This window comes from Aegilops tauschii, chromosome 3, assembly GCF_002575655.3.
Source record: "Aegilops tauschii subsp. strangulata cultivar AL8/78 chromosome 3, Aet v6.0, whole genome shotgun sequence".
NCBI lineage: Eukaryota > Viridiplantae > Streptophyta > Magnoliopsida > Poales > Poaceae > Aegilops > Aegilops tauschii.
Window position 1 is genome coordinate 96,702,482 of NC_053037.3, and position 26,093 is coordinate 96,728,574.

General features: G+C 44.4%; 2 protein-coding genes across 2 annotated transcripts; both read left to right on the forward strand.

Moving 5' to 3' along the window:
* The first annotated feature begins 19,815 nt into the window (after positions 1–19,815).
* LOC109749321 (uncharacterized) lies at positions 19,816–21,127 on the forward strand. The gene is made up of 3 exons (XM_020308283.4): positions 19,816–20,012; positions 20,228–20,669; positions 20,778–21,127. The coding sequence occupies exons 2-3, from the start codon at positions 20,237–20,239 to the stop codon at positions 20,885–20,887; spliced, it is 543 nt and encodes a 180-aa protein (XP_020163872.1). The 5' UTR covers positions 19,816–20,012; positions 20,228–20,236; the 3' UTR covers positions 20,888–21,127.
* A 3,281-nt stretch (positions 21,128–24,408) lies between these two features.
* LOC109749319 (uncharacterized) lies at positions 24,409–25,552 on the forward strand. The gene is made up of 3 exons (XM_020308282.4): positions 24,409–24,549; positions 24,649–25,084; positions 25,170–25,552. The coding sequence occupies exons 2-3, from the start codon at positions 24,658–24,660 to the stop codon at positions 25,283–25,285; spliced, it is 543 nt and encodes a 180-aa protein (XP_020163871.1). The 5' UTR covers positions 24,409–24,549; positions 24,649–24,657; the 3' UTR covers positions 25,286–25,552.
* The last annotated feature ends 541 nt before the right edge of the window (positions 25,553–26,093 follow it).

The following is a 26,093-nucleotide window of genomic DNA, read 5'->3' on the forward strand; positions in this document are numbered from 1 at the left end:
TGTTAGGCAGCATTCCACATCAAAAATTCTGTTTTTATCATTTACCTAATCGAGGACAGGAAGGAATTAAGCTTGGGGATGCTGATATGGCTCCAACGTATCTATAATTTTTGATTGTTCCATGCTGTTATATTATCATTCTTGGATGTTTTACAATCATTTTATAGCAACTTTATACCATTTTTTTGAACTAACCCGGACTGACGTTATTTTCAGCAGAACTACCGTGGTATTGTTTTTTGTGCAGAAATGAAAGTTCTCCAAATGAGCTGAAACTTTTTGACGATTTTTTGGAACAAAAGAGACCCCCGAAGCTTCATGGGAGGGCCAGAAGAGCCACGAGGAGGGCACAGCCCACCAGGGCGCGCTTGGAGGGCCAGGCTCGCCCCGGTGGGCTGTGCTCACCTCAAGGCCCATCTTCGCGTCAAACCGACGCCAAAAAATCCTATAAATAGAGAAACCATCAGAAATAACCCTAGATCAGAAGTTCCGCTGCCGCAAGGCTTTGTAGCCACTGAAAACCAATCTAGACCCTTTCCGGCAATCTGCCGGAGGGGTGAATCATCACCGGTGGCCATCTTCTTCATCCCGGCAGCCACCACGATGAGGAGGGAGTAGTCCACCCTCGGGGCTGAGGGTTTGTACCAGTAGCTATGTGTTTAATCTCTCTCTCTCGTGTTCTTGAGATGTCACGATCTTGATGTATCGCGGGCTTTGTTAATATAGTCAGATCATATGGTGTTTTCCCCTCTCTATCTTGTTGTGATGAATTGAGTTTTTCCCTTTGAGATTTCGTTGTTATCGGATAAAGTATTTTTATGGATTTGAGAACACTTGATATATGTCTTGCAATTGAATACTTGTGGTGACAATGGGGTATCGTATTGATTCACTTGATATATGTTTTGACACTCGACTCGCGGATTCCCGAGGTGACATTGGGGTAATCTATGCATAGGGGTTGATGCACGTTCTTGTCTTTGTTTCTCCGGTAGAAATCTTGGAGCACTCTTTGAAGTTCTTTGTGTTGGATTGAGTATTATGAATATGAATTTGTTTTGGTGTTATTTTAGTACGAACTCTAGGATAGATCGAACGGAAAGAATAACTTTGTGTTATTTTAGTACGAACTCTTGAATTGATCGAACGAAAAGAATAACTTTGAGGTGGTTTCGTACCCTACAAACAATTTATTCTTATGTTCTCCGCTAGATAGGAACTTTGGAGTGATTCTTCATCGCACTTTGAGGGATGGTTATATGATCCAATTATATTAGCATTGTTGAGAGATTGCACTAGCGAAAGTACGGACCCTAGGCCTCATTTTCAAGCATTGCAATACCGTTTTTGTGCCCGTTTACTATTTGCTACCTTGCTGTTTTTATTTATTCAGATTATAAAAATAAATTTGTACCATCAATATTACACTTTTATCACCATCTCTCCGCCGAACTAGTGCACCTATACAATTTTCCATTGTTTTGGGTGTGTTGGGGACACAAGAGATTTCTTGTATTTGGTTGTAGGGTCATTTGAGAGAAACCATCTGCATCCTACACCTCTCACGGATTGATAAACCTCAGGTCATCCACTTGAGGGAAAATTGCTACTGTCCTACAAAACTCTGCGCTTGGAGGCCCAACACGTGTCTACAAGAATAAAGTTGCGTAGTAGACATCAGAGGGGCTCCCGCCCCTCCACTGCCATGGAGGCCATGGACCTGAGGGGGAACTCTCCTCCCATCTAGGGGGGAGGCCAAGGAAGAAGGAGAGGGCTCTCTCCCCCTCTCTCCCGGTGGCGCCGGAGTGCCGCCGGGGCTAGGATCGTGACGGCGATCTACATCAACAATCTTGTTACCGTCAACACCAACTCTCTCCCCTCTATGCAGCGGTGTAACACCTCTTCTCTCTGCTGTAATCTCTACTTGAACATGGTGCTCAACTCCATATATTATTTCCCAATGATATATGGTTATCCTATGATGTTTGATTAGATTCGTTTTGTCCTATGGGTTAATCGTGATCTTGGTTGGTATGATTGTATATTATATTTATGGTGCTGTCCTACGGTGCCCTCCGTCTCGCGTAAACGTGAGGGATCCCTATTGTAGGGTGTCGCAATACGTTCATGATTCGCTTATGGTGGGTTGCGAGTGACAGAAGCTTAAACCCAAGTAGGTGGGTTGTTGCGTATGGGATAAAGAGGACTTGATACTTAATGCTATGGTTGGGTTTCACGACCTTAATGATCTTTAGTAGTTGCGGATGCTTGCTAGAGTTCCAATCATAAGTGCATATGATCCAAGTAGAGAAAGTATTTTAGCTCATGCCTCTCCCTCATATAGAATTACAAGAATGATTACCGATACTTGTTATCGATTGCCTAGGGACAAATGACTTTCTTGTTGACAAAAGCTATCCACTTTTATTACCTTGCAATTTATTCGTAGTTTTATTCTCGCAAAGTACTCATAGTTTTATTCTTGCAAAATAGTTTCATACTTGTTCTAGGTAAAGCAAACGTTAAAGTGTGCGTAGAGTTGTATCGGTAGTCGATAGAACTTGAGGGAATATTTGTTCTACCTTTAGCTCCTCGTTGGGTGCGACACTCTTTATGGAACGAAGAAGGCTACAAACGATCCCCTGTACTTGTGGGTTATCAAGACCCTTTTTTGGTGCCGTTGCCGGGGAGCAATAGCGTGGGGTGAATATTCTCGTGTGTGCTTGTTTGCTTTATCACTAAGTAGTTTTTTTTGTTCTAAGTTGTTCTCTATCTTTAGTTATGGATATGGAACACGAAACACCAAAAAAATAGTTGTACTTGCTACTCATGGAGATGGGGAACCTCCTAAAACCCTCGATGCTCGTTATGTGAAAGATATTATGCACTACTTTGATAATGCTGAGAAAACCCCATTCAACTATATAATGGGAGTAACGTTGGATCAACGTGAATACTTTAGGGATTATCGCTTGACTCATAATGGGAAATTGTTATGGGATCAAATTCATATGTAGCATTGGTATGCTCGGGAGCTATGCTTGAGATATGATTATACTTGTTGCTCTAGGATGAAGGCTCCACACCTTCCCTTTTCATGTAAATTTAATGATAATGAAACCTTGGCTTCTTATGCTAATGGTAGATATGATTATTATGATGTGGAACGAATAGAAGAATTTGTTGTTTTTAAGGGCGCTTATGAAATTGAATCTTTGTTTGAAAAGTTTGATGATTTTGATGATTTGGTTTATAGACCTAAATTTTTTGCTATCCTTAAATATTGCTATGATAATTATAAATATAACTCCGATATTGATGCATTTATTGAGAAAGTCTCCGCTATCCAAGAAGAGACTAATATTTTGCAGGAGTCTATGGAAGAAGGAATTGATGAAACTGTGAGCTCATTGGATGAAAAAGATGATGAGGAGAGCGAAGAACAAAAGAAGGAAGAGCGGATTAGCTACCCGTGCCAACCTTCTAACGAGAGTAACTCTTCAACTCATACATTGTTTAATTTCCCTTTGTGCTTACCGAAGGATGAATGCTATAATAATTGCTATGATCCCATTGATTCATTTGAAATATCCCTTTTTTATGAACTTGATGCTTGCTATGCTTGTGGCCAAGACGCCAATATGAATTATGCTTATGGAGATGAACTTGCTATTGTCCCTTATGTTAAAAATGAAATTTTTGCTATTGCACCCACACATGATAGTCCCATTTTTTTCTTGAATTCTCCAAACTACACTATATCGGAGAAGTTTGCTCTTATTAAGGATTACATTGATGGGTTGCCTTTTACCATTACACATGATGTTTTTGATGAATATAATATGCATGTGCTTGCTGCTCCTACTTGCAATTATTATGAGAGAGGAAACTACTTATGAAAAAACTGCTTATGCTATGTATTGGCCTTTACTTGATGTGCATGAATTGTTTTTGTATGACATGCCTAAGCATAGGAAGAGAGTTAGACTTCGTAATTGCATGATATATGTTGCTTTGTGCTCACTACTAAATGCCAAATCATTGTTAATTAAAATTGGCTTTGATATACCTTGGGATCCGGGTGGATTCATTACTTGAGCACTTTATGCATAGCTTAATGGCTTTAAAGAAAGCGCTGCCAGGGAGACAACCCAGAAGTTTTAGAGAGTCATTTATTTCTGTTGAGTGCTTTTATAAAGTTTAAAAACAAAAATATATATAGGGGAACTTAAAAACTTTTTCACAAAAGAGAAGTAATCGGAAGTTATGCATTGGAGAAGTGAGGTCGACCTTGAACACTTGTGTTCATGCTCATGGAAACAATGTAGAATTTTTCATGAAGATTCTCACAAAAATAATTATCCCCTTGTACAATTCCATTGTATTATAAAAATAATGTGCCAAGATTTGCGTTTAGGATGAGTAGATTGCTTGTTGGTATGTGCGGTGCAAAAACAGAAACTTTGGCTGTAGTGCGCGATTTTACACTTTTTACTGGAACGTCGAAAGTTTCTGAAACTTTTTGCACAATCTTGCTATACACATTGTTTATTTTGTCCTAATTTTTCAGAATTTTTGGAGTACCAGAAGTATGGTGAATGTTCAGATTACTACAGACTGTCCTGTTTAAGACAGATTCCATTTTTGATGCATTGTTTTGCTTGTTTTGATGAAACTATCGATTCTATTGGTGGTATAAGGCATGGAAAAGTTATAATACAGTAGCTATAATGCAAAAACTAAATATGAATTGGTTTGCAATAGTACTTAGAGTAGTGATTTGCTTTATTATACTAACGGATCTTACCGAGTTTTCTGCTGAGTTTTGTGTGGATGAAGTGATCAAAGATCGAGGAGGTCTCGATATGAGGAGAAGGAGGAGAGGCAAGAGCTCAAGCTTGGGGATGCCCAAGGCACCCCAAGTAAATATTCAAGGAGACTCAAGCGTCTAAGGTTGGGGATGCCCCGGAAGGCATCCCATCTTTCTTCAACAAGTATCGGTATGTTTTCGTCTTTGTTTCGTTCATGTGATATGTGCAAATCTTGGAGCGTCTTTTGCATTTAGTTTTCACTTTTACTTCATGCATCATGCTGGTATGAGATAGTCCATGGTTGATTTATAGAGTTCTCATTGCACTTCACTTATATCTTTTGAGTGTGGCTTTATAGAATGCTTCATGTGCTTCACTAAGTTTGGATTGCCTGTTTCTCTTCACATAGAAAACCGTTATTTGAAGAATGCTCTTTTGCTTCACTTATATTTATTAGAGAATGATATTTTGTAGAAAGAATTAAACTCTCTTGCTTCACTTATACCTATTTAGAGAGTCAACAGGAATTGGTCAATTGCATGGTTAGTCATAAAATCCTACATAAAACTTATGGATCACTGAATATGATATGTTTGATTCCTTGCAATAGTTTTGCGATATAGAGATGAAATATGTGGGAGGTACTAGTAAATGGTTGTGTTTAGTAAGAATATTGGTATTAAGGTTTGTGATTCCCGAAGCATGCACGCATAGTTTCTCGTTATGCTATGAAGTTGGAGCATGATTTATTATTGATTGTCTTCCTTACGAGTGGCGGTCGGGGACGAGCGATGGTCTTTTCCTACCAATCTATCCCCCTAGGGGCATGCGTAGTAGTAATTTGCTTCGAGGGCTAATAGACTTTTGCAATAAGTATATGAGTTCTTTATACTAATGTGAGTCCATGGATTATACGCACTCTTACCTTTCCGCAATTTGCTAGCCTCTACGGTACCGTGCATTGCCCTTTCTCACCTCGAGAGTCGGTGCAAACTTCGCCGGTGCATCCAAACCCCGTGGTATGATACGCTCTATCACACATAAGCCTTATTATATCTTCCTCAAAACAACCACCATACCTACCTATTATGGCCTTTCCATAGCCATTCCGAGATATATTGCCATGCAACTTCCACCGCTTCTGTTTTGATGACTTGAGCATTGTCATATTGCTTTGCATGATCATATAGCTGACATAGTAGTTGTGGCTCAGCCACTGTTCATCATTTTCTATACATGTTACGCTAGATCATTGCACATCCTGGTACACTGCCAGAGGCATTCATACATAGTCATATTTTTTTTATAGGTATTGAGTTGTAATATTGAGTTGTAAGTAAATAGAAGTGTGATGATCATCATTATTCATTTTTAGAGCATTGCCCCGGTGAGGAAAGGATGATGGAGACTATGATTCCCTCACAAGTCAAGATGAGACTCCGGACAATGAGAGAGAAAAGTATATAAAAAGGAAAAAAATGAAAAAAATGAAAAAGGAAAAAAAGAGGAAAAGAAAAAAGGAAAAAAAGAAATAAAGAGAGAAGGGGCATGCTAGTTCCACACTTGTGCTTCAAAGTAGCACCATGTTTTTCATATGGAGAGTCTCCTATGTTGTCACTTTCATATACTAGTGATAATTTTTCATTATAGGATTAGATGCACACCCACTTAGTTTCATATTGTGCTTTCCTACACTTATAGCTCTTAGTGCATTCGTTGCATGGCAATCCCTACTCCTCGCATTGATATCAATTGATGGGCATCAACATAGCCCGTTGGTTAGCCGCATTGGTGTGAGACTTTCTTATGTTTTTGTCTTCTCTATATTTACCCCTATCATCATACTCTATTCCACCCGTAGTGCTATATCCATGGCTTGCACTCATGTATTGCATGAGGGTTTAAAAAGCTGAAGCGCGTTAAAAAGTATGAACCAATTGCTCGGCTTGTCATCAGAGTTGTGCATGATAAATACTTTGTGTTAAGAAGACAGAGCATGACAAGACTATATGATTTTGTAGGGATAACTTTCTTTAGCGTTGATATTTTGAAAGACATGATTGTTTGTTGGGATGCTTGAGTATTGATGTCTTTATGTCAAATATAGACTATTGCTTTGAATCACTTATGTCTTAATATTCATGCCATGATTAGATATGTGATCAAGTTTATGCTAGATAGCATTCCACATCAAAAATTATCTTTTTTATCATTTACCTGCTCGAGGACGAAGAAGAATTAAGCTTGGGGATGCTGATACGTCTCCGTCGTATCTTTTTTTTATCGTTTCATGCGATATTATACAACTTTCACATATTTTTGGCAACTTTTTATATGATTTATTGGACTAACCTATTGATCCAGTGCCCAGTGCCAGTTCTTGTTTTTTGCATATTTTATTATTTCACAGAAAATCCATATCAAACAAAGTCCAATCGCGATAAAAATTTACGGAGAATTATTTTGGAATATATGTGATTTTTGGGAGGTGGAATCAATGCAAACGGGGCCCCACAGTGCCCACAACCCACTAGGGTGCGCCCCAGGCCCCAGGCGCGCCCAGGTGTCTTATGCTCTCCTCGGAAGTCGGTTGGAGCTATACTTCGGGCGCAAGGAAGCTTATATCCGGAAAAAAATCGTGTTAAAATTTCAGCGCAATCGGAGTTACGAATCTCCCGGAATATAAGAAACGGTTTTCGGCCAGATCTGGGGAACGCGAAACAGAAGAGAACAGAGAGGGAGATCCAATCTCGAAGGGGCTCCCGCCCCTCCACCACCATGGAGGCCATGGACCAGAGGGGGAACTCTCCTCCCATCTAGGGGGGAGGCCAAGGAAGAAGAAGAAGGAGGGGGCTCTCTCCGCCTCTCTCCCGGTGCCGCCGGAGTGCCGCCGGGGCTAGGATCATGACGACGATCTACATCAACAATCTTGCTACCGTCAACACCAACTCTCTCCCCCTCTATGCAGCGGTGTAACACCTCTTCTCTCTGCTATAATCTCAACTTAAACATGGTGCTCAACTCCATATATTATTTCCCAATGATCTATGGTTATCGTATGATGTTTGAGTAGATCCGTTTTGTCTTATGGGTTAATTGTGATCTTGGTTGGTATGATTGTATATTTTATTTATGGTGCTGTCCTACGGTGCCCTCCGTCTCATGCAAACGTGAGGGGTCCCCACTGTAGGGTGTTGCAATACGTTCATGATTCGCTTATGGTGGGTTGCGAGAGTGACAGAAGCTTAAACCCGAGTAGGTGGGTTGTTGCGTATGGGATAAAGAGGACTTGATACTTAATGCTATGGTTGGGTTTCACGACCTTAATAATCTTTAGTAGTTGCGGATGCTTGCTAGAGTTTCAATCATAAGTGCATATGGTCCAAGTAGAGAAAGTATGTTAGCTCATGCCTCTCCCTCATATAGAATTATAAGAATGATTACCGGTACTTGTTATCGATTGCCTAGGGACAAATGACTTTCTTGTTGACAAAAGCTATCCACTTTTATTACCTTGCAATTTATTCATAGTTTTATTCTCGCAAAGTACTCATAGTTTTATTCTTGCAAAATAGTTTCATACTTATTCTAGGTAAAGCAAACTTTAAAGTGTGTGTAGAGTTGTATCGGTGGTCGATAGAACTTGAGGGAATATTTGTTTTACCTTTAGCTCCTCATTGGGTTCGACACACTTATTTATCAAAGAAGGCTACAAACGATCCCCTATACTTGTGGGTTATCAACCCCATCGACAACGCCCCGGAGGAGCAGTGAAGGGCGCCCGGAGGAGGAGCGAGGTGGAGAAGGCAGCGGCTAGGGTTCTAAACCCTGTATCTATTTTTTTAGTCTATGTTATGTTAAGTTGTAATTGAACTATGTTGGAGATGCTATGGGCTTGTTGGCCCTTTTATTAAGTTCCATTTTTAAGTTTTCTATCTATTCTATTATTAAGTTCTTCCTAGTTTGAACTATGTGATCGTGCTATGGGCTTGTTGGCCCTATCTACATATTTGTTGATTGTTTTCTTAGAGAGCTCGCTTTGTTAGTAACCACCTAGTGCATGCAGCCACAACGAACCCTTCTCTTTTCTTTACACAAGCCACAAATATGTAGCCACATAGCTAATGCATGCAGCCACAAAAATATAAAACATATTGTTCAATTTATTTGTCGTAGCAAAACGGGTGCAGATGCGAGTGGATCGAAAAGGCTGGAACTTATCGTAAAAAATGATGCTCTAAATCGAGGAGGCAAACGTGCGAGAAGAGAGGAACCAGCGGCAGCGACCGTCGCTGCATCCGTGGCGGCTGGCGTGCACGAAAGCGGCTCGGTCAGTGCATCGTGGCGGCATGCATCGGCGCATTCAGGCTTGGTCGGCGCATCATGGCGGCGCGCATCGACGCATGCAGGTAGGCTTGCTGGGTGCATGCATAGCAGGCTTATGTCGTGGTGGCGCGCATAGACGTTTAATGTAAGGGACGGCCCAACGAATCCACGGCCCAACAGTCAAACAACAACACCGCCCAACGCGACCCCACTTGTCAGGTCCAACGGAGCGCACAGTCCAGCGCGGCCCCACTCGTCAGAGTTAACGGTCAAGCCATTGACCCGATGGCAATGTCCGTTGTGACCTGTTCTGAGGGTTTCGGGCAAGGGAGTGGGGAAAACTGAGCAAACGTTAAGAGTGCGGGGATGAATGAGTAGAGCTAAGGAACTAGGGGCACAAATGTAAAAAATCCTTTCTTTTATGCATAGAGTTCATCTACGCTCACAAAACTTCTGTGGAGATCGCGCTTTAATCAATGAACTAAAGAAAGCACAAATTACAGAATTTAACATTGTTCCACCGCACCGTCTACGTTTACTTGCTCGTTTTCCGAACGCATTCTGCTAGCGTGGCATACTCTACCCAACTCTGATCGTTCGGTTCGACATGAAGACAATTTCAGATTGGGGGGGGGGGGGTGGAGCACTAAAAATTCATGTGAGATTTGTTCCTCGTCTCATCCCACATTCTGGCTCCATTGTCCCTTCCTCAACTACAACATCATACAATGACCCCCACAAGGCGACCAGAGAGGGATGGGTTAGATTGCCACAGAGTAGTGACGGTGCCCGGACTACAAACCCGTGATATCAAACAAAAGTTCTCTCTAAATCTTGTATTATTTCTTGAATTTTACACATGGAATTTAATTTCTATGTAAAGCCTTTAGCTTAAAAGTTGTGTAGTCAATCTGTTGGGGAACGCAGTAATTTCAAAAAAAAATCCTACGCACACACAAGATCCATCTAGGTGATGCATAGCAATGAGAGGGGAGAGTGTTGTCCACGTACCCTCGTAGACCGAAAGCGGAAGCGTTATGACAACGCGGTTGATGTAGTCGTACGTCTTCACGATCCGACCGATCCTAGTACCGAAAGTACGGCACCTCCGCGATCTGCACATGTTCGGCTCGGTGACGTCCCACGAACTCTCTATCCAGCTGAGTGTTGAGGGAGAGCTTCGTCAGCACGATGGCGTGATGACGGGGATGATGAAGTTACCGATGCAGGGCTTCGCCTAAGCACTACAACGATATGACCGAGGTGGAATCTGTGGAGGGGGACACCGCACACGGCTAAGACAACTATCAACTTGTGTGTCTATGGGGTGCCCCCTCCCCCATATATAAAGGAGTGGAGGAGGGGGAGGGCCGGCCCTCTATGGCGCGCCCAAGGGGAGTCCTACTCCCACCGGGAGTGGGATTGCCCCCCCCCCATCCCTAGTTGGATTAGGAGAGGAAGGGAGGGGGAGAGAGGGGGAAGGAAAGGGGGGCCGCCCCCCACCCAATTCGGATTGGGCTTGGGTGGGGGGCGCCCCTCCTAGGCTCCCTTCGCCTCTCTCCCACTATGGCCCAATAAGGCCCATATACTTCCCAGGGGTTCCGGTAACCTCCCGGTACTCCGGTAAATGCCCGTACTCACCCGGAACCATTCCGACGTCCAAACATAGTCATCCAATATATCGATCTTTATGTATCGACCATTTCGAGACTCCTCATCATGTCCGTGATCATATCTGGGACTCCGAACTACCTTCGGTACATCAAAACACATAAACTCATAACACCGATCGTCACCGAACGTTAAGCGTGCGGACCCTACGGGTTCGAGAACTATGTAGACATGACCGAGACTCATCTCCGGTCAATAACCAATAGCGGAACCTGGATGCTCATATTGATTCCTACATATTCTACGAAGATCTTTATCGGTCAAACCGCATAACAACATACGTTGTTCCCTTTGTCATCGGTATGTTACTTGCCCGAGATTCGATCGTCGGTATCTCAATACCTAGTTCAATCTCGTTACCGGCAAGTCTCTTTACTCGTTCCGTAATGCATCATCCCGCAACTAACTCATTAGTCACATTGCTTGCAAGGCTTATATTGATGTGCATTACCGAGAGGGCCTAGAGATACCTCTCCGACAATCGGAGTGACAAATCCTAATCTTGATCTATGACAACTCAACAAACACCATTGGAGACACCTGTAGAGCATCTTTATAATCACCTAGTTACGTTGTGACGTTTGATAGCACACTAAGTGTTCCTCCGGTATTCAGGAGTTGCATAATCTCATAGTCATAGTAACATGTATAAGTCATGAAGAAAGCAATAGCAACAAACTAAACGATCAAGTGCTAAGCTAACGGAATGGGTCAAGTCAATCACATCATTCTCTAATGATGTGATCCCGTTAATCAAATGACAACTCATGTCTATGGCTAGGAAACTTAACCATCTTTGATTAATGAGCTAGTCAAGTAGAGGCATACTAGTGACACTCTGTTTGTCTACGTATTCACACATGTACGAAGTTTACGGTTAATACAATTCTAGCATGAATAATAAACATTTATCATGATATAAGGAAATATAAATAACAACTTTTTTATTGCCTCTAGGGCATATTTCCTTCACAATCGACTACACAGCCACGATGTTGGCTTCACCACTACCACGGAGGTGTTGCGAATGACCAAACAGCGGCATGCATGCTTAGGTAGGTGGTGTCGTCAACTTCGCGATTCAGGCGTGGTGCACCAAACCACTTCCACGAGGCATGATTATGCCATGGAGCCCCCCCCACCCCCCGCGGGCGACCTCTGGTCTCCTCCAAGCTCGTCGTCTCCTGAAGTCCTCCATGAAGTGCATGTTTGTGCAGCTCATGGCAACGCTCACCTATTACCACACGCGTGATGTGGCACCATGGGACATGAAGCTACATACCATCATCCTCTAGATAACTCCAATTTGGAATTGGTGGCACCATACCCACTCCAAGCCCTCACCATTGTTGATGGAGTTGCTGGCGAGCGGTGAAGAATCTCCGGCAAAACCCGTCCTCCTACAAAGGGACCTCAACATAGGGGTCTTCAAAGCGTGGTTGCTCCCCACCATGGACATGTTCTATGGGCACATCTATTGTTGATTCACCATCTGAGGCATGCTCTCCTCCTGCGCGCCCAAGAAGTCTCCCACCTCAGGTTGTGATGTTGAGGAGGCCGGGAGAACCACCACCAAAAGATCATCACCAGTAACCTCTATGTCATGCTGTCTATCACCGACGCCTTAGTGGCATGTGCCGCTGCCATATCCAATAGCCAAGAGTTGCACCAGGAGCATTTATTCGTGTTGCTCGTGCATCAGAGTTATAGGTCAAGGACAACAACACGTTTTGCGAGTAGCTCGCGTGACTGACGATGTTACATCCATAGGGTTCCTTAAGTCATCGGATATCGACCCACCAGGCCACGAGGCCCCAAGGTCGCTTCACGCCCCAACCGTCACCCCCACTTGTGGTCCCTCTAGAAGGAAGAGCCCACATCTTTTTTATCCATGTCTCAGAACATTAAAGTCACCACCAACTCTATAAGGAATAGTTATATTACCACAAAGGAGACACGCTTCAGAAGAAATTCCTCATGAGCAGACCCATAGACCACCAGCAACCCCCATTTAGTTTTCTTATTGATGTCCACATGTTAATTTGCACAGTGCGCTTGCCTTTAGAATAAGACTGACCTCAAAGGTTTAATTCTTAGTACCACATAGGGTGCCACCAGATTTGTCAATAGAAGGTAGCCAAGTCCAACTAAACATATTAAAGGGGTCTATCTTCCTAAATAACCAGGCAGAAATATATTTTCCCATTGTTTCCTGCAGACCCAAGAAGTTTAGGGAATGGTCACTAATCGGTTCCGAGAGGCAGATGGTCATTCCTTTCTTGTCGGCCCCTCTACAGTTCCAAATGAGTCCTCTCATTCAGAACAATTATCATGACAATGAGACCTGGTAACTCTGCTAAGGGGGTGCGCAGGGTCACTAGTGGAGAATCGGCCTTCAGTTCCGGTTCGGAACGGCCTTTAGTCCCAGTTCACCAACCGGGACTAATAAGTCGGGACTAAAGGCCCCCACCCTTTAGTTCCAGTTGGTCATGACCCGGGACTAAATCCCTTCCACGTGGCCGGCAGCGCACTGGGGGCTGGGGACCTTTAGTCCCGGTTGGTAACACCAACCGGGACTAAAGGTTTAGGGGTTAGGTTTATGGTTTATTTTTCCTTTTAATTTTGTGTTTTCCTTTTTTTTCATTTCAAACATATTTTATGCTACTACACGTTATGCGTATATAATAGAATTTCTCGTAGAACCAATCATATATCATAGAATTTCTCATACGGGCATGCATAACTCATCAACTACACTTAATGTCGAGTAAGCAAAATAGAATTTGTAGTACAAGACAGTAAAACTCACCTGAAGTTATAAGGAAGTACTATTTCTGTTTTGGCATGTAGTACCTTCAAAAACATTAGCAAGTTGGCCTCTGTGTCGTCTTGGTACTTTTTTAACACCTCTTCATAAACGGTATTTGGGTCGATGACCCCAATGCCATAGACTCCATGGGTTCATTTTAAAATACTTCATTCTGCATAATACCACACAAAAGAATATAGTAAGGATAATTACAGGCAACGAACAAGCTAAGCTAGAGACTTAATTTACAGAAAGAAATCACTTACAGACAATAGCAACTGACGATAGATTTCTCGAGTGCGTCTTGATTGAATAACTGAAAAAGTTCTGGAAACTCAATCCACAAATCTTTTCCATTGAAGAAATGCTCTGGCTTGACTCTCACCATGAGTCTCTCTCGCTCGATCTTTATTTCTCTCAGGTACCGGTCATGCAATTTGTGCATTTGCGTTGATAGAAGCGGAACCTCCTCAGGCCTGACCAGAGGGTTCCCGGGGACATATTTCCATGCTAGATCCTTCGGACACGTGGGAAGGGCCTCGGTGCCTAGGAGTTGTTCAACAGTGACACTGGCCTCTCTAGCCATCTGTCTAACAACGTCAGTTACCGCCAAATCGGTACTCACCTTGAGCGGGAGGCTCGATTGCATTGCATGTTCTCCGAGCTGGGGAACAGTTTTCCTGCTTTTATTACTACCTGTAAGGCTCGACTCCTTATCGTTGTGTGCATGATATGACTTGCTAATGGAGCGTTCATAGTCTGATCGCCTTCTCTTCACAGCCGGTTTAGCAAGATCCACAAAGTGTTGTATCCATCTTGATCTTGTAATCATCGACGACATAGGCAACATACAACTCCAATTTCATCTTCTCTTCTTTAATTATTTTCAATTTTTATTTCAAATACTCGTTTTCTTTTTCAACTAAATTTAACTTCTCGACAAGAGGGTCGGTTGCAATTTACGGTTCACATACCTCCTAGATAAAAATATCTGTGTCAACTTGATGGGCATAATTGTCATAAACGCGAATTGCAACAAATAGTTATAAAAGAGAATATACCACATCCGAATCATAAACTGGACGAGGGCCGACGGGGACGGATATCAAGACCATGGCACTATGTATAACAAACAATCATACAAGTAAGAAAATTATACAAGTAACTATCTAAATCATACAACAAGATTTTTTTTATAAAAAGGATAAGAACAAGAGGCTCGCCAAGGTGGTGCTGGCGACGGGACGGTGCGGGGGACCGGCAGTGGTTAGGGCGGGGACGAGAAGGCACTAAGTAAACCACACCTACACATATCTAAACTAAGAAGTTAATTTGAGCTCAGATTGCATATAAATCAAATAAACTCCCACATAATTACTCCCAAACTAAAACCCACAAATCACTATACTTATAGAGCATTGCACGAGCTAATCTAGCAATGAGAGATGAAAGGACAAAGTTGCTAACCTTTGTGAACACTTGGAGAGAATGGGTGCCTCAAATCTTGACAAATCTTGGCAAAAAAATGGAGGATGAGCTCGAGCTAAGGGGAAGAACAGAGAGGGGAAAGGAGAAAAATAGAGAAATGGGCTCGGGCTAGACGAAGGATTTATATAGGGACATATTTAGTCCCGGTTGGTTATATAAACCGGGACTAGAGGTCTACCTATAGTCCCGGTTTGTAATACGAACCGTGACTAAAGGGGCTCGTGGGGGGCCCAGTCTGACGCCAGCCTGTCACCACCCCTTTAGTCCCGGTTAACAAACCAGGACTATAGGTAAAAAACGAACTAGGACTAAATCGTAGATGGTACCATTAGTCCGGGGCCAAAACCAGACTGGGTCTAATGGACCAGACGAAAGGCCTGTTTTCTACTAGTGAGTTACCACAATTCACAGAGATACAATACTACAATACTATTCTTTGGCTTCTAGTCACATGCCTAGAAAGCATAACATCATCTTTTTCCGGACTTTTCTTCTTTTTAGACCTAGTTGTTTCAAAGAAGCTTCCTCAAAATCATTACTATCCAACCAACTCAAATATATAGGAGTTCTTTTTACCCAAACAAGTCATTAGTAGTAGGTTGAACATGAGTGCTATAAGATTTTTCAAGCAAATTTCCTCTAACATCTGACTCTCTCAACACATCAATGCAAGAAAATCATTGTCAGGAATTGACACAACCATTTTAGCCACTCCACACATCATCTCTTGATTAGACAAAGAATCAAAAGAATTTTTATTCACTAAATGGGAGCCGCCTTCCAGATTTCTTTTCATGGTAAGATTAACAACTCTAACTTCCACATTTTTCTGTTGGGTCCGAGCATTGTGTTGACTGGACCTCAATTTGATCTCGAGAGCCAAAGGTGTGATAGGAATAACCTCATCCATACAATCAAAAGAAGGAGATTGTACCATGTACTCGTTGGAGACCTTCAGGGTAGGGTCCATCTCACCCACCACCTCCAACATCTGATTAGAGTTAGTACCAACCTCAACATAATATCTAGAATGACTTCTAGGAAAATAATGGACCCCGATAACACCCGAACATTCGGGATTTCACCATGGCAAATCTAACACTTTCGATGGAAATTTTAGTGACACGAGGATGGCAATTTTAGTTGGCAAGCATGGCAACTCCGTGTCAGCAACTAAACTTGCCATCCTCGCGTCTCTAAAATTGTCATAAAATGTTCGATTTGCCATGGTCAAATCCCGAATGTTCGGGATTTATCATTTTCGAAAATAATTCATCTACATACCTTGTTATTCAGAGGAACAATGTTCAGCGAGGACATGAGCCACAATAGCAAGAGTGTTATGTGGGATAATCCACTTGTTAGAGTTCATAGCCACCTGAATAGCTTCTTCCATTGCCCCATCATTTCCGCGAGCCTGACTCGCAATCAGAAGAGTACTATCCACTTCACTTTTTGAAGATTCAGACAACTATTTATCATCATAAGCCATTGGACAAGTTTTCCCCATGCTCATCAGAATGCCCAACTCTGTTACTACCAAGGGACTCAGAATTGTTTGTACCACGGACATTATCCTGCCTTCTATGTGTAGGGAGTTTAATTCAGATTTTCAACTATGTCTCCGGCAACAGAAACAACAACAATCTCAACAGGAGGGTTACTCACCAGGACTTCAACAATTTCATATTGAAACTTGTAACAAACGACCTCCTAGCACCCTTAAGCAACAATATGTAGTTCGTTAATGTTCCTGCAACCAATCTTGAGTCACACAGAGGAATGACGATGTACAAGTTATGTTATTGAAAATCCGTTCCTCTAGCAGTACCAGTTTGAGCCCAATCAGACCACCAACAAATCACACATTTCTTTCACATCTTTTAACTAGAGGAATTTTGCTCACTTTAACTGAAGCAACTTCCAGAACACCTTTAGAGCCAACAACATCCGACCAAGGAGACAATCTCACAATAGCATCGCATAATTTAAGTGTCATACGGTCAATGTATAAAGCCTTTTCCACCTCTCTAACATTAGGAAATCTCATAACATACTGACTAGGACCAATCACCCGAGCATCACAACACCAACCAGCCCCAACATAAGTACAAAATTCATGTTCTACCTCTCTACCAGTAGCAGATCCCTCAGTAATAGTAATGGCTATGCTACTAGATCGGTCTTTGATTTGCTTAACAATACGGTAATCATGAATACCAGAACATGTAGGCGCGCGTTGCCGCGCCCGCATATATTAATAGAAGAATAGTTTAAATATCTGAAAACAATCTGAGCATCACAAAGATTTCTTGAAAACAAAAATAGCTAGTACATTGTACAGTAACTCGATGTAAATAGTGAAGCATATTTGTTCAAGTTTTAGGACCAAAATCAACAAGGGTGACAATTCCTTCTAATGATCTAAATCATCATCGGGTTGTCATTGTGCAAAGAGAGTTGTCTAAGCATGGAATTAGCCGGGATTTTTGGGTAAGTGGTAGATCATTTACCGTGCATCATTCGGCCATGTTGCTTTGTATATATAAAGCGGGGCGAAAACTTATTACAAAATTGGTGAACCATGTCTGATTTCTTATGAAGTAGTAGCATGCAACACCCGCTAGAGGGAAGCACACCTGTTCAAACCTGTACATGCTCCCCCGCAAAAAAAAAAAAACTGTACATGCTAATTATGATCTCTGCCCTAGAGATTGTATAGCAGCTCACATGCTCCCCCGCAAAAAAAAAACTGTACATGCTAATTATGATCTCTGCCCTAGAGATTGTATAGCAGCTCTTTTTTGTGAAAAAAAATAGATTGTATAACAGTTGGGGTCGATTTAGACAAATGGGTAAACATCTTAAAAGTGAAATATTTTGCCTTACTTTGGAGAACTGATATATTTTGGGTAGGGAAAGCGGAAAATGGATCTACGATCATTACTGCCGTCCTGATAATGCATGAAAGAAGTAGAAAGATATAGTACATAATAACATATAGATGAAAAGTCAAGATGCAAAAGAGAGAGAGAGAGAGAGAGAGAGAGAGAGAGAGAGAGAGAGAAAACACTTCAATGCATCCTTGCTAATATGTCTCTAAGTCGAAAGACCTAGCTCCTACATCATACATGAATTATTGACCAATCTGCGGCTACATGGTGCGTTGGTGACAAAAAATAAATCAAGGAATGAATATTTGAAGTACAAAAGCCAACACACCTTTTGGTACGAACTACATATCTGAGTACAAACATCCTTATATGCGATTGACATCAGAAAATCCAAAAGAAGATGGCAACATCAGAAACCCACGTCCGGTTGTGAGAAGTGAGGATTAACATGATTAGAGTATTTACTCAAGGATAATTTATGCGCACTGAAATCATATGTTAACAGCAAGGCAAACAATTCAAGTGCAGAAGCTAAAGAGACATCTAAATGGAAAATCAGTAAACATTACATCCAAGTTGTGGTGTGTGTGATTCGTGGGTCAAACCCATATCAGCCGGTAGGGTAGTGTTGGAGGTGAGTCTATACACGAGATCGCGGCGGCGGCCGGCGGAGAACCTAGAAGAAGTCGTCGCATCACCAAGTCGCTTCTCCGCCTTGCCGAGCAGGGCTGGGTACGCCCGGTTATGGGTAGGTGGGCTTTAGATATTCTTCGAGGCATAACCCTATTCGCATCTTATTTGGGCCCTCGCGTCAACGAAGCCCACTTCATGAGAAGTCGCCAAGAACGGTCTGCGGAGCAGCGGCCCTTTTTCATGTTGGTCCGGCAGATCGCACAACTGACGAGGCGGACGAGGCCCAGGGACGCTGTGCGCGTGATGGAGCGATCTAATTCGTTCGTACGACAGATCCGACGGCTTAAAATCTTAAATCGCTGTGAGAGGCTGTAAGTAGCTGAGTTATACTGTTTAGTAATAGTAAAATCCCTGACCTCTAGACTGGAAAGCATACATGGCAGACGTGCATTCCCATGGTAAAAAATCAGTGCAAATAACAGAGATCCATTCTTGTTGCAACATTCACAGAAAGCTTGCGGTCACTTTGTCGTGTAATAGCCAACAATGTTGTAGATCTGACAAACCTCAGGATTCTTGTTGTGATTGTTGATGAGGGCAGGTGGATCTAACCCCTAAGGGGCCCGGGGTGACTTCCCAGGTTGACGGTGAGTATTCTTGCCACCTCCAGTATCGGCAAGCGGATGGGTGGCTTCACCCTCACTGCTCCTGCTACTGTAGATCAATCTGACGAATCCCAACAGTTTCCTCCCATCTATTGTTACTACTATTCGCAGATCGAGACAAAGCGCTGGAGGGGGAATTGCTATGCTACAGATGTTGGGGCCTCCAGGGAGCCCGGAGAGATATGTGCAAAGTTGTTTGAAAATAAGGTGATGATTGATAAGGACTCGAAAGGAAATTAAAGGAAGAAATAAAACCTGACATAGAATTTTGGTGTGAGTGGGAGACAATGTTTTCTCTCTTACAAAAAAAAAAAGAATTTGAGTGGAAGACAAATGCGAGAACCAAAAAGCACGTACGGAATCAGGTGCAACACGCACGGCCATATCTGGCAGTGACACTGCACCCATTTGAATCGTCAAATATAGTAAAAAGGGAATCAAACCTATCAATATTGGAAGAGAGCATACGAATCGAACCTGATCATCAACTAGCCTGCCCGCAGCTGCAAGGCCGGGCAGTGCGCGCGCGCGTAGGTGCGGATTCCGCGCTCGGCCCAAGCGCGTGGTTACACGTCGAAAGCGGCTGGGTGATCGATCGATTATAAAAGGGGATGCAGGCCACACAGTTTTCGGCAGCACCGAGCTAAGATCAAACACAAGGCACAGAGTCGTCTTGTCTTGTAGCATCATCTTAGTGTGTGTGCTGCTGATCCTCGTAAGTGATCACGAGTGGTTTCTTATAAATTTTCGCCGCGCTTTTACAAGCAGCTTGCAGCTCGTCAATAATATTAGTGCATTCAGAGTACTTCCAAAGGCATATCGTCTTGAAATTGTGGATTTTGGTTGACTGTTCGTTGTGATTATAATTGGAATTTGGAGCTGACAAAGTACCGACGGTTGATTGTTAATTAAGTTGCCTTTTGTTGGTAGTTTTCAAGCATGGGTGGAGGCCACGACATGCACGGCAGCCCCAACGGCGGCGTGAAGGGCTTCGTGTCCGGCCTCGTCGGCGGCGGCAAAGGCCACGGCTACGGGTCATCGTACGGCCAGGGGCACGGCTATGGCGGCGGCCATGTACAGGGCTACCAGCAGGGATACGGCGGGCATGGACAGAGCTACGAGACCGGGTACGGCGGGCATGCGCAGCACGGGCACGGCGGCTACGAGCACGGCTACGGCGGCGGGCATGTGCAGCACGGACACGGGCACGGCCACGAGCACGGGTACGGCGGACACGGGCAGCAGCACGGATACGGCGGCGGCCACGCGCAGCTCGGGTACCCTCCCGCTGCCGGCGCCTACCCTCCGCACGGCGGCTACCAGGCGCACGGCTACGCGCCGGCGGCCTACCCCTCCCACGGGGCGCACCAGGGTAAGTAACGGGAGTATATCTACACCACCTACGCACCTTCACTCATCAACTGTCCATTTTGAGACGGACGTACGGGACACCATAAAACGTGCGTCTACGTGGGTGCAGGTCACATGGGATCATACCACACCGGGCATGGCGGCGGGCACCACCACGGCGGCAAATACCACGGTGGGAAGTACAACGGCGGCAAGCACGGCAGTAAGTGGATCAGGTGAAGTGGCGCGCGCGGCAGCGCGTACGTGCGTGCGCGCCTCCATGACATGCCTTAGTTGATCATTAACCATGCTCTCCGTATACGACCTAAATAAGAGCGATATATGCATGGTGAGTACTATGTAGCTTTCGTTTCAGCTGGTAATGATGTGTGTGGTGAACTAATAAGTCTGTGTGTGTGGCTTAGTACGAAAAAATCGTGACCTCTGTACTGATGAAATACAAGGTATATGTACCGTGCTCGGCTTGTGTGTATTGATGCAACAGATAGAACTTCCTACCGATGTTTATTTATTTAGGGCATGGGCCTTTTGCGCTGCTCCAGTAGGATAACAAAGCAGCAGAGGGTGTGGAAATCTGTGAGGGGAAAGGGACGAGGAGGAAGGGGTAACAAATTACGGCCTTCGATTTATTTTCTCAACTTAAGAAAAATCTTGTACCTAGGTACAATTTTTTTCCGACAACCTCGCCGGAGGGCGGTGAGCTCCCGCATTGCATTTAGAAGAAGCATAATTCGTCCGGTTAATGAAGGGAGCCTGGCCTACAAACTACATAAGGGAACAATTAATTAAGAAAAAACGATGAAACTAACACAAACCTGACAAGCAATCAAGGCACATCATCTGAGCCGGATACAAGTGTGCCTAGGCTCAAGACCATCAAAAACACCGCACACCTAATCAAGTGAAGCTCCCCGACCTCAAGACCATGCTCGCAACCGTATGTGTACTTGCACTTAACCTTATGAAGAACTTGATCAAGCATTTACCTTTACCAAGAAACGAATTGGCTGGATCACCATATGCGTGAGTGGCTTCTTGTACATCTATAGGTAAGATTTCATTTTCTCTTGCACATCCTCCCTGGTGACTTTCTTGGATGTCACGCCCTTAAGAAAATCCCTGAAAGCTTCAGCCCACTTAAATTCAGAGCCCTTGGAAGCCGAGACGTTGTGGTTTTTGTTTTCCTTATCCACACGTCCACTACGCCTTTCGGCACAATTAGAGGCCGCTTCAATCTGTGCATGAACCGGTACATCGAGCAAGGAGCATGTCACAGCGTAATGGGACTGAAGCTGCTCAAGAAATCATCCAACAAGGTTGATGATGTCGGGCCTTGCGGCTCACAAATGTCATCAAGCGACTCATTGGACTCAGAAGTTATCAGGCCGCGAGGGTCACCTGACGTTGTCAAACCACTCCACAATCTAACAAGCAAAGCCGCTTGTGTCAGCTCCACGCCATTGCTTGGAGTCACAATCTACCATAACTTGCTCCTCCACACCTTGAATAATCATCTCGCCAAGACAAGATGCAAAGCATGATACACATCCTCAGACTGTGCCAGTGTACACTGGCGGAGCTTAGTGTAGACCAAGGGGGGCCATGCCCCCCCTTTTTAATTTTGGCATTCATTGAAGTGCATGCTAGCTTTTAGGCCCAATTATTTTTCAACGAGTGATTAGTCCCTCCTGGCCTACTAATTTGTTCCCCTTGAGTCATGACCCCTCTTACATTTTGCTCAAGCTCCATGACTGCCATCGTAGCTAGTAACTCAGAGGTGCCACCGCTAACATTGACCTTGCTGATATCCTTAACTCCCGCAACAAGAAGATGTGCAGATTCCTCGTGCTCACACTAGGAAGGGGAGGGAGCAGTGGAGGGAGCCAAGAACACTGAGGGAGAACAAACTTGCTATCAAAGTCGTCCAGTTGCTCCAAAAGGCATGCGACCCAAGTTGTCCAGTCCTGGATAGCAGCCACCATGTCGCGAAGCGGCTGAACAACCTCGCCCAAATGAGAGACAAACACAGCCCGCAACTCGGTGCGTAGAGTCTCCACCTGTATTGTAAGGAGAGGTTGCAGCAGCCCCAAAATAATGGTAGCCATGCCGGGATCAGTCATAGAGCCTCCAGATCATGCACGGTAGGATGAACAACAACTGAAGTCCACAGGCGTTGTTGTCGATGTTGAGGGGCTGGAGGAAAGCGGCTGCACTCGCCAAGCAAACATGTCTCGCGATCTGACATGGAGGCGAGTAGGAGTGTTGATGAGGAGCTTGACCAGCTGGTAGGCACAACGGGTAGTTACATTCTCGATCGCCAGGGCGGCGACAACCCAAGCAGCAGACAAGATCACGACAAACAATGATGAAGTGGTCCGGCGCCTAGCAGTGAAGGATAGGCCGAACTCCGCTTGAAGGTGAGGCAGAGTGTAGTTTCCTTCCTGCGAGGAAGATTGGGTGCCTTCTGCAGCCTCAGGCGATGCCATCATGATGGCATGACAAGATCACTCCATGATATGGATGACAAAGAAAGGGCTCAATAAGAAGGTAAGTTCACCCTTAGTTGTCATAAGTGAGTCAACTGTTGGTGACTAGCAGTATATCATGATTGGTTACCAAAATGTTAAGGTCGACGGCGTAGGCAGAAGTCGCATCATCCTAATTGAAGTCTGGAGTTGGTGTACCCTCGTCGTTGTTTGCATCGTTGTAGGGATCTTGTAAACTTTCATGCTTCCTTCTATAAAAATCAACGAAAAAAATAGCGCGCTACAAAATATAGCGAGGCCCTTCTTCAAATGCTACAGAAGTTATAGCGTGCTAATAGCGTGCTATATTTCAAAATAGCGTTTGCAAAAAATTTCAAATATATCTAGAAATAAAGTATTTCAGCAACTAAAATTTTGCTAGGAGCAAGCAATATATGCATAAGGGCCAAATCTAGGACATAAAAATTGTAAGTCTCAAACAGTTTCAAGATAAAAAGAATGAGAAAGGTAGTGGTCGTGGGTTGGTTTTGGCCTGCTGGGCCTGCTGGGCTGTGGTTGTTTAAATTTTGCATGGTCTGCACGTTAAAACATGTAATGCTACAACGTTATAGCGTGTGTAGCGCGCTAATTACGCAATTAGCGCCGTAGCGGCCGATTTTGCCAAAACGTAACGTCTCCCTTCCGAATATGCTATAACCGCGCTATAACGGTGAAATAGCGTGCTATTTTTTTCGTTGATAAAAATATGGTACACTATTGGCCTACTCTCGAAAAAAGGTCGACGGCGTGGCAGGAGGTGAGATAAGAACGTGCCAAGTCAGGTCGCCACGCCATGGATGTTAGGGTCGGGGTGGGGTGGGGTGTGTGTGTGTGTGTGGGGGGGGGGGCATCGAGAGAGTGCAAAAATTGGGGGGGGGGGGGGGGGGGCGTAGGGAGAGTGCAAAATGTTAGAAATGGCGATGAATAAGAAATCCATAAAAAAATAGGGACATAAATATTGTTGTGAGTGGGCAAAGACAAAAAAAATAGGGACATAAATATTGTTGTGAGTGGGAGGGAGATAAATTCCAAAACCGAAAGCACGGATGGATCAGGTGCTGTGAGCGTGTGGCACACTGCACCCATGCTAACCGTCTAATAAGAGAAATAACGAATCTAACCTTTCGATCTTTTCGAAGAGACCATACGGATCGAACCTGATCGCCAAATTGTTAAATATATTGAAAACGAATCTAAACTGACGTGCGTGGTTCACACGGGTGGTACGCGTCGCCGAATCAGGCCGCGCGAGTATAAAATGGGTCGCACTCTCGACAGTTTTTGAGCAGCAACGAGCTAGATCAAACACAAATCACCGAGCAATCATCTCTCCGTGTGTGCTAGCTGCTAATTCTCGTAAGTGATCACGAGTCGTTTCATATGCATTTTGTTCGCTTTACAAGCTTGCAACTCGTCAATAGCTAATGGACTGATCTTATATTTATTGGTGACTAGTAATCGATCATGGGTGGAGGCCACGACATGCACGGCGGCCACAACGGCGGCGTGAAGGGCTTCGTGTCCGGCCTCGTTAACGGCGGGAAAGGCCACGGCTACGGATCGTCATACGGCCAGGGGCACGGCTACGGCGGTGGCCACGTGCAGGGCTACCAGCAGGGCTACGGCGGCCATGGACAGAGCTACGAGCACGGGTACGGCGGACATGCGCAGCACGGGCACGGCGGCTACGAGCACGGGTACGGCGGCGGACATGCGCAGCACGGCCATGGCCACGAGCACGGGTACGGCGGGCACGTGCAGCAGCACGGATACGGCGGCGGCCACGCGCAGCTCGGGTACCCTCCTGCTGCCGGCGCCTACCCTCCGCACGGCGGCTATCAGGCGCACGGCTACGCGCCGGCGGCTTACCCCTCTCACGGGGCGCACCACGGTAATACGCACCTTCATTCATCAGCTGTCAAGTAAGTTTGAGACGCGCGAGACGCCATAAAACGTGGGCGCATGCGTGGGTGCAGGTCACATGGGATCGTACCACACCGGGCATGGCAGCGGGCACCATCACGGCGGCAAGTACCATGGCGGCAAGCACGGCGGCAAGTACCATGGCGGCAAGCACGGCAGTAGGTGGTGAAGTACTGAAGTGGCTAGCTGCAGCCATTGCTCGCGCGCTCTACGACGGCCACGTACCTGTGCGCCCCCGTGGCCAGTCTTCATCATCTGCCTTAGTTGATTCACCATGATCCGTTGTAGCCACGAATAACGTCTTACATTACTGGAACGGAGGGAGTATATTATACTATACTACCTAAATAAAAAGCTACGCGTACATGGACATGATGTGTGGTATGTAATGATTCTTGTACCTTACAAAAATGTAATATTCTCTGTAATGGCGTAAGTCTGTGGGGTGTGGCTTCGTAGGACGAAAATCCGCATCTGAGCCCGGGCTCAGATGCTCCCGCTCAGAAAAAAAATCCAAACAAATATTAGAAAAATTCAAAAAAATTCAATTTTTTTGTGTGGTAGATAATTTGATGCGTGAGGTCCGCTTTAAATTTCAGCTCATTTGGATATCTAAGCAGCTCTCTGCAAAAAAGACAAATCGGGTCAAAACAGTTCGTGAACAATAAACTTTTTTACAGACCCCGATTTTGTCTTTTCTGCAGAGAGCTGCTCAAATCCAAACGAGTTGAAATTTTCAGAGAACCTCACGCATCAAATTATCTATCACATATTTTTTTTTGGAATTTTTTGAATTTTTTTAGTATTTGTTTTGATTTTTTCGTCGGAGCGGGTGCAGCTGAGCCCGGGAGCCAAATTAGCATTCTCTTCGTAGGAGTACTATACATAACGGAATTGCTATTTTTCACTCGACTGGAAATAATTGGCCTTTAGTCTAATTTTTCTGCCGTCCGATGGCACGCGTAGATGCTTGCACT

What these genes read in the sequence shown, in the direction of transcription:
- LOC109749321 (XM_020308283.4), top strand. Translation starts at nt 20,237, where the DNA reads ATGGGTGGAGGCCACGACATGCACGGCAGCCCCAACGGCGGCGTGAAG. An exon ending in CTCCCACGGGGCGCACCAGG is followed by an intron (nt 20,670 to 20,777) that starts GTAAGTAACGGG and finishes ACGTGGGTGCAG; the next exon opens with GTCACATGGGATCATACCAC.
- LOC109749319 (XM_020308282.4), top strand. Translation starts at nt 24,658, where the DNA reads ATGGGTGGAGGCCACGACATGCACGGCGGCCACAACGGCGGCGTGAAG. An exon ending in CTCTCACGGGGCGCACCACG is followed by an intron (nt 25,085 to 25,169) that starts GTAATACGCACC and finishes GCGTGGGTGCAG; the next exon opens with GTCACATGGGATCGTACCAC.